General features: G+C 45.4%; 1 protein-coding gene across 1 annotated transcript in view; it reads left to right on the top strand.

Moving 5' to 3' along the window:
• Nucleotides 1-296: 296 nt before the first annotated feature.
• znf827 (zinc finger protein 827) overlaps nt 297-13,569 on the top strand; it is a 124,720-nt gene continuing 111,447 nt past the window's right edge. Inside the window, exon 1 of the mRNA XM_083764281.1 lies at nt 297-691. Coding sequence (XP_083620407.1) covers nt 649-691 — 43 coding nt within the window. The 5' untranslated portion in view covers nt 297-648. The remainder of the gene's footprint in view (nt 692-13,569) is intronic.

Below are 13,569 nucleotides of genomic sequence, written 5' to 3'. Positions count from 1 at the left end.
CATGTTTCAAATTGAAATGACCATCCATCTTTGCATTATTTGCATGAGATAAAGCCGTTATGAAAATGACATTTCCATCTCAGCTATTATTTTTGACATTGTCACACGTTCATATAAACCATTATCTTTTGTCCTTATTATTTATTAAACAATCTTTCCTTTTGTATTCTAGCTTTTCAGCAATACACCCTGAATGCTCGGGGGCACCTTGTCCGTTCGCTGCTCTCTCGCAGGAGGCGAGCTCTCCTCTCGAATGTGTGTGTCTACTGGTGTGTGTGTGTGTCTACTGGTGTGTATGTGTGTGGGGCGCGCGCGCGCGTGTGCGTGTCTGCTCTGCTGTTGCTGCCCTTTGATCCCTGCATTAGTGTTAGTTAGGGGGCTCGGAGACACACTTGCACCGAGAGCAGCCATAGTCAAGACTGGGCAACAACAACAGCGGCACCTCCTCCAGTCCGCCGCCTGTCTGTGTGCGCTCCGATCCCCGACAACACACTTGAAACACGCCGAGGAGAGAGGAAAGAGAGCCAGGTGCACGGACCGCGTCTCTGCCACCATCACCACCACAGTCTCAATGGGAAAAAACCCTCTCGCTTCTTCTTCTTACCCCTAAAAAACAAGGACGAGAATGTGATAAAAACGGGGGGGAAAATGCCAAGGAGGAAGCAGGAGCAACCCAAGAGACTGCCTTCACGTAAGTGTGTTTGCGGGTTTTGTTGCATTTATTTATTCTCGCGGCTCTCCCGTGCGTTTGGCGCAGTAGTTTAGGGTTAAAAAGGTGAAAGAGACAAAGACTCGGCGGAGGTTATTTCTGGGTTTTTGTAGGTCCGAGCGAGGCAGCCATGTTGTTGGCTGGATGGGTAACGTAACGTTAGCTATAGCTGAACACACACGGTACGTGGCTTTATTAAGAGGAGAATCGATAAAGGTCCTCGTTTCTCCTAAAAGGTTGCGTTGTTGTTGTGTGTCGGTTGTGTGAGTGTGTGTCTGAAAGAGAGAGAGAGCGAGAGAGAGACGATAATGGTCAAAGCGGTAGGTTTAGGTTTGTGTGCCCGGTGGAGATAGTCGCTTTCGGGGTAGAAAGGGGAGGATCTGAGGATCTGGCCGCAATAAAATGAAGGGTCAGTCGGATCAGACGAGGCAGTAGACCCGTGGGGTTCTGGTTCCTGTAGCTTTAGCAGCAATTGCGCCGTTCTTGAACTTCATAATAAACCTCTTTAACTTTCTCCCCCTCGCACTTCACAACACATCGCGAACTGAATCAGTCGCGCTCACAATTTGCCGTCGACTTTTAAAGTATATTTTGTGCGTGTGGTGGTGTGCGTGTGTGTGTGGGGCTGGGGAGCTGGGGGGATTTTTTTAAGCAAAGGTATTTTTCTTCCACCCCTCCCAGTTCAGTGGGGTTGTCTGTCTGTCTGTGTGTCTGCATGCAGGCTGTGTGTCAAAGCCAAAGCCATGGTCGGTCACCTGAAGTTCAGGGTTTTTTCCTTCCCTTTTGCAGCCATTCATTGCAGACAGACTACGATCAATAACGCGGTTTAGGAAAAGGAAGAAGCGCCAGTAATTTATTCCGTCGCCTTTTTTAATTTTATAAGACCGATCACAACCACAGGAACCCCGTATTAAAACAAACACGTTTTTTTTTGTTGGATAGTCTAAATACTTTTTTTTTTATATATGACCCTGCGTAGCTCGGATGTTCGGGTTGTGCTTTTATCAGTCCAAATAATGAAAAGCAGCAATGACGTTCTGCTGCCACTAGAGGATCGCTTAGGTGGATGTGATGTGGGCACTGGGCAATGGCAATGATTAAAGGAATTGTGTGTGTGTGTGCGTGCGTGCGCGCAGGAGAGTAAAGTGAGTGACACTTTTGCTCTTTAAGTGCATTGTGTTTTTGCCGTTAACAATAACGCGCCAGTATGAGTCATATTGGTACGCAAATGTCAGTCATTATTTGAGTGATTCATTTTAAATCAGTGACGACTTGATACTTCTGGCTCATGACACAAGCGTCTTAATTTCTTTGAAATATCAAATATCAAATGGCTTCTGGTCAGAAGCCATTTAAAAAAAGGGGAAAAAAGCCTAACCCTAAAAAAAAACTTTGTTTATTCTGTATGTTTTACTGTTCGAATTGCTTGAATAACAATGTTATGCACAATATTGTTTGTCATGTTTTGTTTTTATTCCGCATTCTCCAAACTTGAAGGGAACTTTATCCTCAAATGTACAGTCCTTGCAGCTTATGGAAAAATAGTGGCCTTCTCTGACATCCCCCGATCTAGTGCTCAGGTGTTTGACCTCAGGTTGAACTTGGGGAAATTGCAGCGGATGGTTAGGAGGAGTGGAGGTGGAGGCTGTGTGAGACTGAGCATAGAGAGAGAGACGGAGGCTGTGTGAGAGTGTGTGTGATATTTAGACAGTGAGCCCTCACTCATACGCTACTGATGGAGTGTGTTACACACTTGGTTGGACTACGGTAAGAGCAAGGTCATGGTCATAGAGCTCTAGAGTAGACAGGATGGTTGCACACACTAATTTACACTACACACAAACTACACACGTACAAATTGTACACAGACACGGACATATTGATGCTCCAATTGGTGTCCCTATTTGTTGAAAGTGTTTTCCTCACTCTCACTTCCTCATGCAATATTTGTAATGCATTTTGTTTGCATGCGTAACACAAAGAGGGCCGGCGTTCATAAGCTTCCCTTGGTTACATATAGCAACACAGTTAAGCAAGTTGTTTTATTTTTCATGGGAGGAAAAAAAAAAAGAACTTCTGTAGCCATGCACATCTTTTAGGGTTACAGTATGTTATAGCAAGAGATGATGGTTACGATACAATATGTACGTTAGTAGCTATGGGCTAAGGCATCCTTATGACGTGATGAATTGCACACATGGCAGTCAGGAAAATAATACATACAATGTATATAGCGCTTTTCAAGGTACCCAAAGTCTCTTTACAGAACAAAATAAAAACAGTTTTATTAAAAAAATACAGTAGTTAAATGGTTAGAAACTAAGGTAGGCATACAAAGTGTGTGTGTGTGTGTGTGTGTGTGTGTGTGGGGGGGGGGGGGGGGGGGGGGGGTTGTGAATTATGTAGGAAAAGCAAGTCTGAAAAGGTGGGTTTTAAGTGTTTTTTTGAACATTTCAAAGGTGGGGGCAGCTCTGATGTTGGCTGGGAGTGAGTTCCACAATGAGGGGGCGGCCACTGCGAAGGCCCTGTGACTGTCACTCCAGGTTCGTTTGTTAGACTTGTGGGGTTCCAGTTGGTTGGTTGTATGCCGTGTCTCTGTAGGAGGCAAGCCATCTTTAAGAGAGATGGGGCCCTATTTTTCACCACCCTGCCCTTAACCCTAAACTTACTACTTACTATTTAGAAAAACATTTTAAAATGGTTCAACTAGCCCAGTGGTTCCCAAAGTGGGGTCCTTCAGGGAGTTCCAGGGGGTACCCCAGCTATGATGGATAGGTAGGAACCAAATGGACCCATGGATCTGTAACTCTGAGGGTGTACAAAAAACATTTGTACACTCAGAGTTAAACTAACAGTGATTTTATACAATATAAATTGGGGTCCCACAGATAGAAATGCCACTAAATGGGGGTCCGTAGCCTAATGCATGTCAAACTGGGGGTCCTTGAAATTAAATGAGTTGAGAATCACTGCTAGAGCCGTAAAGATCTTCTCTTAAGGGGGTCCCTGGCATATATTTTCAAATGGGGGTCCGCGGCCTAATTAGTGTAAATTTGGGGGTCCATGGCACAAAAGTTTGGGAACCACTGACACAGTGTGAGCTTGTAGATCGGCTATTTTAAAAGGTTAACTTTTTCAAAAAAGTAAAAAATGACATACGTTTATGGATAAGGGATAAGGGGTGGCGCAAGATATAGCCCGTTGTGTGTCTGTCGGTGTATCCGAAGCTTATCTCCCAAACTGCTGGATTGATCGGCACCATATTTCGGGTGCATACTGCCAGTAGGCCAAAGAAAACTGCCATGCTTTTTTTCAATTTTCTTTGAAAAACAATGTCTATCTTTTATTTGGAGTCATACTGTACAAAAGTACATCATCGTCGTAGGCGACTGACATCACAAGCTGACCGCAAACTCAAAGATCCACACGAAGCCACGCTGTTCCTCAAAACAGGCCATAATATGAATGATATGGTGAAATTGGGCAAATGACAAACACAGCTTTATATTGACATGTATAAATTGGACAATATATATATTGGTTTGATAGACATGCAAAACAAGTATATTGTAATATATAGGACAACACAAGACTGGTAGTGCGTTGCTTGTAAAACATGAAGCTTTTATTCATGCTTTATTAATGCTTATTAAGCTTTTAATAAAGCACATTAACTAAACAGACGTCCATCAAAAGTAGGTGATAAACAAACGCATTTACTTGTTTGTATGCCTTTCATATACCGGTAACTGAAAAGAGGTGGACAGAATAATGTTTTTATCATGAAAAGTCAATCTGCATAGTGATGTTGGCCAGTTAGTTAGTAATGCATATCTTGGGGGAAATCTATATGATACTGTCTGTAAAATAAAAAGGTATACACACAGTGAAGAATTCACCCATGTAACTTAGGAACCAAACTAATTCAACCATACTGAGCTACTGTATAATGCTCCTTGCAAGAGAAAGAAATGGTCACATTAATTTGTAATATTCCTACACGGTACACACTATGACGATGCCTCAGTCGGGTAATGGTATTCTATCACTTCATATGTTTATGTGAATTATGTTTCCCTCGTTCAGAACTTGTAGGCCACTTCCCCATTCAATCAGCCAAGTGTCACAGCTCCAGCAGAGGAGAATGGATTTGTCAGAACCTTTTTTTCCTCTGCGTTTTGGATCCTCCCACTCTGAAATGGAAGTGTCGCCTCGCTACGCCACTCACTGTCAGTGTGTTTGTTTTCATTATGGAGCCAACAGCACCTTGGTGGCATGCCAGCCCAACCGGCACAATATTGAGCTTCAAATCTCTTCATCTGCGGTGGAAAAGGGCAAGCTAATACACTGCGTTTAAAGGTAGAGGTGCTTAATCTCAGCACGGACCCAGATATATGGGACCTGTGTTGTCTGATGTGCGTGTTTGTGCACTACTGTGGTTGCTTGCTTTCCCAAGCAATGTGTCTGCGGCATACTGTAGCTCTGTGGGAGAGACTTCACATAAACGTATACTAGGCCTGTTGGTGTGCGTGAAGTGCACGCCCATGAGTGTGGACACAGGGCACGTGTGTTGGTGTGTGTGTGGGTACACAAGCTGGCTATGGAGGTCACAGTACAGTATGGTGCTCTCACTTCTGACAAGCAAACATGACCTTTGGCGCCACAATGAAAACTGCCATTCTTTATGACCTTGGTGTGGTGTTTGTGTAATTCTGTCCGTGTCCTGGCTTATTGCTCGCTCTTAATAGATGGGCCTGGTTAAATAACATGTTGTTTATTGTATTTTTGCGGTAAGGACCACACATAGTCTCTTGATTTGGTAGGTACTGTGTGTGTGTATGTGTGTGCGTGTGTGTGTGTGGCGCAGTGGAACACACACACACACACACACACACACACACACACACACACACACACAACACACTGTATTTAAAAACACTAAATGCTTGGTGGTGTAAATTTTCCCCGGCCGCTTGGACCAGAGGTCATTAGATCAAAGGCATGGCCGTGTCATGATCGAGCCGAACATTTCCTAACTCACCGTCATCACTCGCCCTCTGGATCTCAATGTGAATATGAGTATGCTAAAAATACAGCCCGAGAGCCAGGCCGTATCAGAAAGGGCAGAACCTGAAGTGTGAGTGGGGTGGGGGCTTGTCCAGCACTTCACTTTCTCCCTCCCTCCCTCCCTTTCTCTCTCTCTCTCTCTCTCTCTCTCTTCTTCCCTCTCTCCTTCCTCCATCAGTTATCTGCATTTGAAATGGAGGGATTGTGAGCCCTTTTGCACAGAACTGTGCTCCCCTCTCGCCAGCCAAAGGAGCTGGCTGTGTCTGTGTGGTTCTCTCTACCTTACTGTAATGGCGGGTCACTGGCTCCCTTCCACTTGCTATGATTATAATGACCTTGGCGGGACTGGGGCTTGAAAACATTGGATTAAGGGGAAAGGAAAATGAGGGGAGGTTTCCATTTCGTTCTTGGCATCACATTTGTGGGGTATTTCTGCCAAGAAACCCACCCACTCACCCCTCTATCCCACAACTGCCATTTTGCTCCCCCCCCCCCCCACATACACTTTAAGCTGATGACAGGGGAGGGAGGGGGGGGCGGGGGGGTTCGGGTGCTCTTGTGGTGTCGGGCCTGAACGTTGCTCAAGCGAATAATGATACACAGGCTTTTACTCAGAAATGAATTAAGGGGCAGGAGAAAGGTGGTGGATGCCTTGTTCTAAGCATAGGCCGATGCAGAAAGCAGAGAAACCTGTATTCAATGAGTGTTTCACACTTAGTGGCCAAAGCTGGACTCGGCCAGTCTATAGATGAGGCTTGACGGGGGATTGAATGGATGGTAATTGGAAGAACAGAGGCTGATGTAAATGAAAGAAGTTGGCCGGGTAAGTTTTTATTTTAATAGTACTCGTTTCAAAGACCTGGCAAAGTCCTGAGGGGCTTGGATCAATACCCATGCTGGAATGTTACCGTGGTTGTTTAGTCAAACAGGTGGGATGGTGGTCGGATAGCATGTCTCAGCTTAACAATATTCTTTCTATGTTGAGTAGTAATAAATTGGTCGGTTTTGAGTTCCAGAAGTGACACATTCTATCTAGTTTCTTATTAGTATTGTGTATATATATATACACATACTACTAATAAGAAACTAGATAGTGTATTCTATATGTATGACATGGGTGGGGAACCAGTCTTCCTGGGACAGTTCACAGAGAAGATTGTGTGCACATCTTGTGCCCGTATTTAGGTCAGGTGCTGGACATCAAGGCGAGAATCAAGGGAAGGATAAAACCATCCGCACACTGTTTTATAGCTCCAGAGAACTTACTTTTATTACTGGCGAAACTTTTCGGCCCTTTTTTTAGATCTATATTTGCCCGATGAAGACCTAAAAGGGTCGAAACGTTGCATTCTTTGGAGCTATAAAACCGTGTGTGGATGTTTTCCATCCTCCTGTCTTCCTGGGACAGCCACTTGGCGGTCTGTCTTTGACGTCACCAGTTTCATGGAACTTGGTCCAAAGTTTGGAAATGGTACCAGGGCTGACACCAAAATAATGCTCCAGCTGACATTCTGTGTACTGCAATACCAGCTTCCACTTGCCCCATTGTCCTGAAGGGTCAACTGTGGCATCTTTCCATGGGGGCAGTGTTGCTGCTTGGAGCATACACAAACTCAACAAAGTTACAGGATCCATACTCAGGTGCCAGTCAGCAGGTGTGTGCTGGCAGGTCGCTCAAAACAAGAGTGATTACCAACAGGAGCATATTGGGGGGATCTTTTGGGGGGGGGTCCTTACAAGTTATAAAAGTTGTAAAAGTGACTAATTAATAATGACTATATAAATTGCAATGCCAATTGGTATTATTGAAGGGGAGAACAAGTGAAGTTTCTGAACGTTTTTTTGAGGTGTGTGTGTGTGTGTGTATTGTGAGTTTGTTTAATGTTATTTGTCACTCAGCTAGTCCAAATACCCAGCAGGCTAGAATGAGTATTATGCATGAACTTGTCAGCGGTTTGCCACAACCTTCTTCACAACTTCATGTAGGTGTCTTTCCTACAGTTAATTCCGTCACATGCCCAAGGAATTGCCAGTGATGTCAGATCTCTGATGAATCCTGATGAATCCGTGATGTAACTGCATAGCAGTTGCATAGCAGTTACATCACGGCCGAATCCTTGCATGATTATCGAAGTTAAGTTACTGTAGCATTTCACGTGTGGTGTTTATCACTACGAGCTGTAGTCTATTTTCGGCACCTTGCGCTAATGAAATACCAAGGGATTCTAATGTCAACATTCAAGTGCAAGATGTAGGCTAACCCAGGTAAAGTAAAGCCTCACTCTGCAAGTTTAACTAAAGTTCAAAAGTAATTTCTGATACAGACAGGCTTGGATCAAGACAGTCATCAGTCTAATATTTTTTTGTAATCATCCTATCGTTGTTGATATACAACACCATTTAGGTCAATCATGATATAACTTTATGTTGTGATGATAATAATATAGCAGCAGTAGCCACCCTATACTACTATGCCAGTCAACTGTCTTCCATGTGCGATGCTCTACCGCCACCCGCCCACCCACCACCACCACCACCACACCACACCACACCATGTGGTGTTGGATGCAATAAAGTCCAAGATAGCGAGCGGTGATACAAACGGGGAACAGGTCGGACTACGGGTCCATTAATTGATTGGTGGGTCTGGTTTGTATTTTGATATAATCGCGGGTAGTGGGTCGGTCGGCGGTTCTGATTATTGAAGGACGGGTTGTCAAAATTGGACTTGTACAGGACTTGTGCAGGACTCTGCACTGAGGCCACCACACTACAATGCTCATTGTTAAAAACGTCATAATTAATGATTAAAGTAACTTAAGTTATCTTCTTAAGCACTTCAGGAAGTTGACGGAGAGCAGCTGCGACGGCGACTGTGGGATTCCTTGCCTGTTTGTCTTCGCAGAATCATTAATAATAGTTTAAACAACTAGTATGTAAACTATTAGTAGAGGTAACTAGTCATGTACATCTCTAGTATCCGGACCATTCTGCCTTGCTCATTTGCAATTCAAAAATGGGTATTGATAAAAGGGTCCCTTTTTTCCAAGCTGATCCATCATACTTCTATTCCCAAGCCTGCTTCAGCAACTTTGAAGTCATTGCTGTGCTGACACCATCACCCATATCACCCTCTGTTATAATCTCTTATAAACTAAAGGGCTCAATATTGCAGTGCTGCATGACGTTAAATGCATTAAGCCAGTGTTATTACATAATAACGACTGTTAATAACAAGTTATTAATTTTATGATTGTAGGATGATGTAGGATTAAATTGTTTTTACTTTTAACAGCTTACGGTTTTCATTTGCTATTAATAATACTTAAGACATATATTGAGTTCAAGCCCAGTATCCACTGGTAAAAAGTAAAAAAAAACTCAAATCAGGCAGCAATGTCGTTTTGAAAGACCTGGATGCCTCTAGTCTAGAGTCTATTACAATACCCATCTGTCTGCTCTCAATCAAATCCCTCTCTCTAGTTGTCGGCCCTCCTTTCTTTCCCTCGTATTCTCTCTTTCTCTTCGTCTCGCCCTCTTCTGCGTGGAATGGAAGTGCCTCGGCCATGGTAACGATTTTCCCCCCGTGTTGACAAGTCACAACATGGAGATCTACAGCTCGGAGAGCAGCCCTTTGGCTACGTTGAGCCCCTCTCGCACTGAGTAATAGCAATCTCACAGGAGTAGCAGGCTTTCAGCTGGCAGCAGTTCACAAGGAACAGCTCGCCCCGGTGCAGCTGGGAAAGACGGAGCTGTGTGAGAGGAAAGAAAGCGAGATGAGGCAGCGAGAGAGAGCTGGTGGTGGTAGTACAGTGGAGACGGAGGGAGGGAGGAAGTGAAGGGGGAACTAGCTGCAAAGAGCTTTGGGCGGTTTCTCTGTTGTTGTACCACACAAGTGCATCCAGGCCCTACAGGACAGGCCTTTAACAGGCATGAGGGATGGAGAGCATGAGAGGAGGGAGAGAAGGGGGCTCGGTTTGTGGTGTACTGGGTAGCTGAAGTCGGCCATTCGTGCCAGACAGCCCCGCTCTAAACGGGTGTGATTTATTGTCAGGCTCTATCTCACATTAACCCCTCCACCCCCAAAGTGAAATTACATTTATTTATTTTTTATTTTTTTGACAGATAGGAATTATATTGCAGGAGAATTAAGAGATCTCCATTTAAATCTCGCTGAAGGAAAGCCCCGTTGCCTGTAGGCTGCAGAGATTTCAGGAACGTGTGGAACATGTCTAACTGGTGCATGAAATCGGGGGAGAATTCTTTTTTTTGTGCTTAGGTTGGCATAGCTCACCCCCCCCCCCCCCCCACATTTATATGGTAAGGGTGTACAGTATAGCTTGGGATTCTGTGATTGACCCTGCCAGGCTATGGCTAAATAAGCCCAAGTCCCTGAAGTGTGTTTGTATACTGTGCTTATGCTCTCTCTCTGTCTGTCTGTCTGACTGTCTGCCTGTCTTCTTTTTAAGTATATGGTAATTCAATGTAATTTATCAATGTACTGTATGTCCATGTTGCTAGGGGGCTTGAAATGGCTGCTGGCCAGCATGTTGATCTCGTCGCCCTCACAGAGTGCACTCTGCGCGGTGCAGAGCTACGACATGACCTCACTTCCTATGTGGGTGGAAGAGGGCAGGGATCCTGTTAGACACACACACACACACACACCGCACAGGCACCGATACTCTAGTTGGTCTTTGGTGCACTAGCCAGGCAAACTTGCTCGCTCACGCTCCTGCAGCTACGTAGACTGACACACACTCACATGCACATTTACTCATGCACAGCCTGGCTCTTGTTAGCCTTCCGTGGACCAACCAGTCAATCCCCCCTCACTGTCGTACTGGCGTGGAAGTGTTCCCACATTAAAGCAGCAGTCAAGAGCAAGGCGCAGGCTAATGTCTTTAACTAGCCAGGCGAACAGCTGTGTGTGTGCGTGGCTACGTGTGTGTGTGCGTGTCTCCAGCCTGTTTTTGGGACATGGGAGCAGTTTTATAGTCTGGGAGATTAAAAGTGCAGGCGAAGGAGAGGAGGGACGGTGGGTGTGTTGCTGTGGAAGGCACAGAATGGTAGGATCACAAGGTATTGACAGCTCTCTTGGGAAACAATACATCACCTCCAAAGAGCGGGTCGAGGTGTTGGCTGCGAGACAACAGCCCCCACCCCACCCGCCCACCGTATAGAAGTTAAAATCATTGACGTGAAGTCATCTCTGTGAAAGCCATTGTCAATGCGGTGCAAGGTTATTTACAGCGGCGGAAAAACACAGGTGAGTGGCTGACACTAATTCAAAATCCTCGTACGTTGGCAAGAGACTGCTTCCTCGTTCCCTGCAGACCGACCAGGCACTGGGTTTTTACCAGAGTGTATTAAAAAGATACAGCAGAGCTCAGATTTCATCCTTTTTGTTGCTTGAATACAGGGGCCTCAGGTCACTTGATTTTGCCCTTGTAATGCTATTCTTTGTACATTGCGGTGGACACTTATCCATTCATACAGCACAAACCCTAGGCATCGGCAGAGTGCATTTAAAAAAAAACACTGGCAGATTCCCGGACTTGATCCTTTTGTTGTTCAAACAAGGGCATTGGGTCACTTGATTTTGCCCTCATGACGATAATGGGATTAGTTCATTGCTGGACATTTTGTTCCAGAAAGGATTCCCTGTAACCTCGGGTACCCTCGAGGACCACACCATAAGCCGCACTGACTCTGTGGCATATGACAGATGAGGATGGACAAGACATTAGAGTAGCCTCTAAGGACGAATAATTAAAGGCATATCTATGAAGGGGTCGTGGATGAGAAAGTGTGGCCCCTGGTTACCCATGTGTTCTGGAGGAAGATGCACTTCCTCCAGAAGGTTTTGTAGATAGATTAGTGCAAGTAATCTATCCTCTACGTATTTAGCCTCTACGTTGATGTGGCTGGGGTTAATAATAATAATAATAAAACTTTATTTGTATGGCACCTTTCATGACATGAAATGCAGCTCAAAGTGCTTTACAGAACAATGGAGAATAAAAGAAAAGCAAGGCAACGACATTTAAAAACAAGCAGTAATGCAATACAGTGAGGACATGAATAACAAAAATAAATAAAAGATCAATTAAAAGCAATGTTGTAGAAGTGGGTCTTGAGCTGAGCTTTAAAAATGTCTACAGAGGCTGCCTGACGAAGGTACAGTGGGAGCTTGTTCCATGCCGACGGCCCGTAGAAGCAAAAAGCTGCTTCCCCGTATTTTTTAGTTGCCATTCTTTTAGGCAAAGCGAGCAGGCCAGCAGTGGAAGACCTTAGGGGCGGTTTGGGACATATTTAGGCAGGCAGTCATGTAGGTAGGAAGGTGCGAGACCATTGAGAGCTTTATAGACGAGTAAAATAATTTTAAAATCAATCCTAAAAACAACCGGAAGCCATGGTTAATTGTTAGGATGGAAACGGATCTTATTTTGTCATTTGCATTGTGTTGTGTCTGCGTGAGCATGCAAAACAAATGCAAAGATGACGCACACAAGACACATACGCACGCACACGCATACCCTTCGCTCACGCTCTCCAGTTTCAGTGGTTTGACCTTGGTGTACCTGGCAGCCAGGAATAAGGATCATCAGAGCAGGAGACGAGAGGCTGACATCTCTCTCCACCTACCCGTAGCTTTAAGTGATGGTTGTCATAGCAATCATTATGCCACAGAGAAACCTCAGCGGGTGAGGGATGGCTTTGAATGCGGCAGCCTCAGGTCACAACCTGGTTATGACAGAACAGATAAGAACCCTGCGAAGGTTGGCTTTACCAACACGTCACAACACTCGTAGACACGCCGGCGCACAAAGCAAACCGCCGAGCCGCGCGAACCCTAGACTCATGTCCGCCTCGTGTGGATTTCAGGTCAAGACTGAAATGCAGCATTGTTGAGGTATTCTGCACGGTAATGTACTGTATATTATAGACAATCCTCTGCACCTTGAGGAATGGCAGGTATGAGCGTAATGGAGGAAGAGGGGGAGAGAGCAATGCGGGGCGAACAATGCCTCTCGTTCCCATCAGCTGCCCTGGCCAGCATTTAACATGGAGATTGGAAACGGAATAAAGCCCCCAGACCCTCCCCTCCCATCCTCACTGGACCTGCATGTAAATGAGGTTAGCGGCTAGCATTTCCTGCTGTGCCACTGCAATTCTCTCTCACTGCCCTATCCCCCCCCCCCCCACCCCTATAATGGCCAGAAACCTCCCCCCTCCCCCCAACCCTGTCTCCGTTCCTCTTTTTTTCTGTGGAAGGGACCGGGACCAATCCTGATTAGTGTCCCTGTCCTGAGTGACAGGCTAAAATCCAAGCAGGCACTGCCTTGGGCGCCTCTGCCAAGCTGCTGTCAACCCAATACCGCTGCAAAAAAGAAGAAAAAAAAGCCATAATTTTTTTCCCCCCTGCACCCCCACCCCTGTTCACTTCAGTCCTTCAGGTTCCCTCTTGCCTGTCTCTCTGCTTGCCCAGTGCCTTTCTCCACAACTCTCCTGCTGTCCTTTCTTAGTATCTTGCAGAGGATACTGTATTTTGCCTTTCATAATCACGCTGTCCCCAACCCTCCTCCCCCGCCCAAGCACGCACGCGCACGCACGCACGCACGCACCAAACATCTGACATCACCTTCTATCTCTGGTTTGGCCGGCTTCTTTAGTGGGACTGAACATCCCTTTTGTCAAAAAAAGTGATTTACAAACAATACATGAACCCTGAACACTCCCACCTTCTGCCCTCCTACTCTCTCTTTCTCTCTCCTTCTCTCTCTCCTTCG

Source organism: Protomyctophum parallelum (genome assembly GCF_964188405.1).
Source record: "Protomyctophum parallelum genome assembly, chromosome: 5".
Taxonomy (NCBI): domain Eukaryota; kingdom Metazoa; phylum Chordata; class Actinopteri; order Myctophiformes; family Myctophidae; genus Protomyctophum; species Protomyctophum parallelum.
The sequence above is the reverse complement of the archived record's forward strand: the minus strand, read 5'-3'. Positions and strand labels throughout refer to the sequence as shown.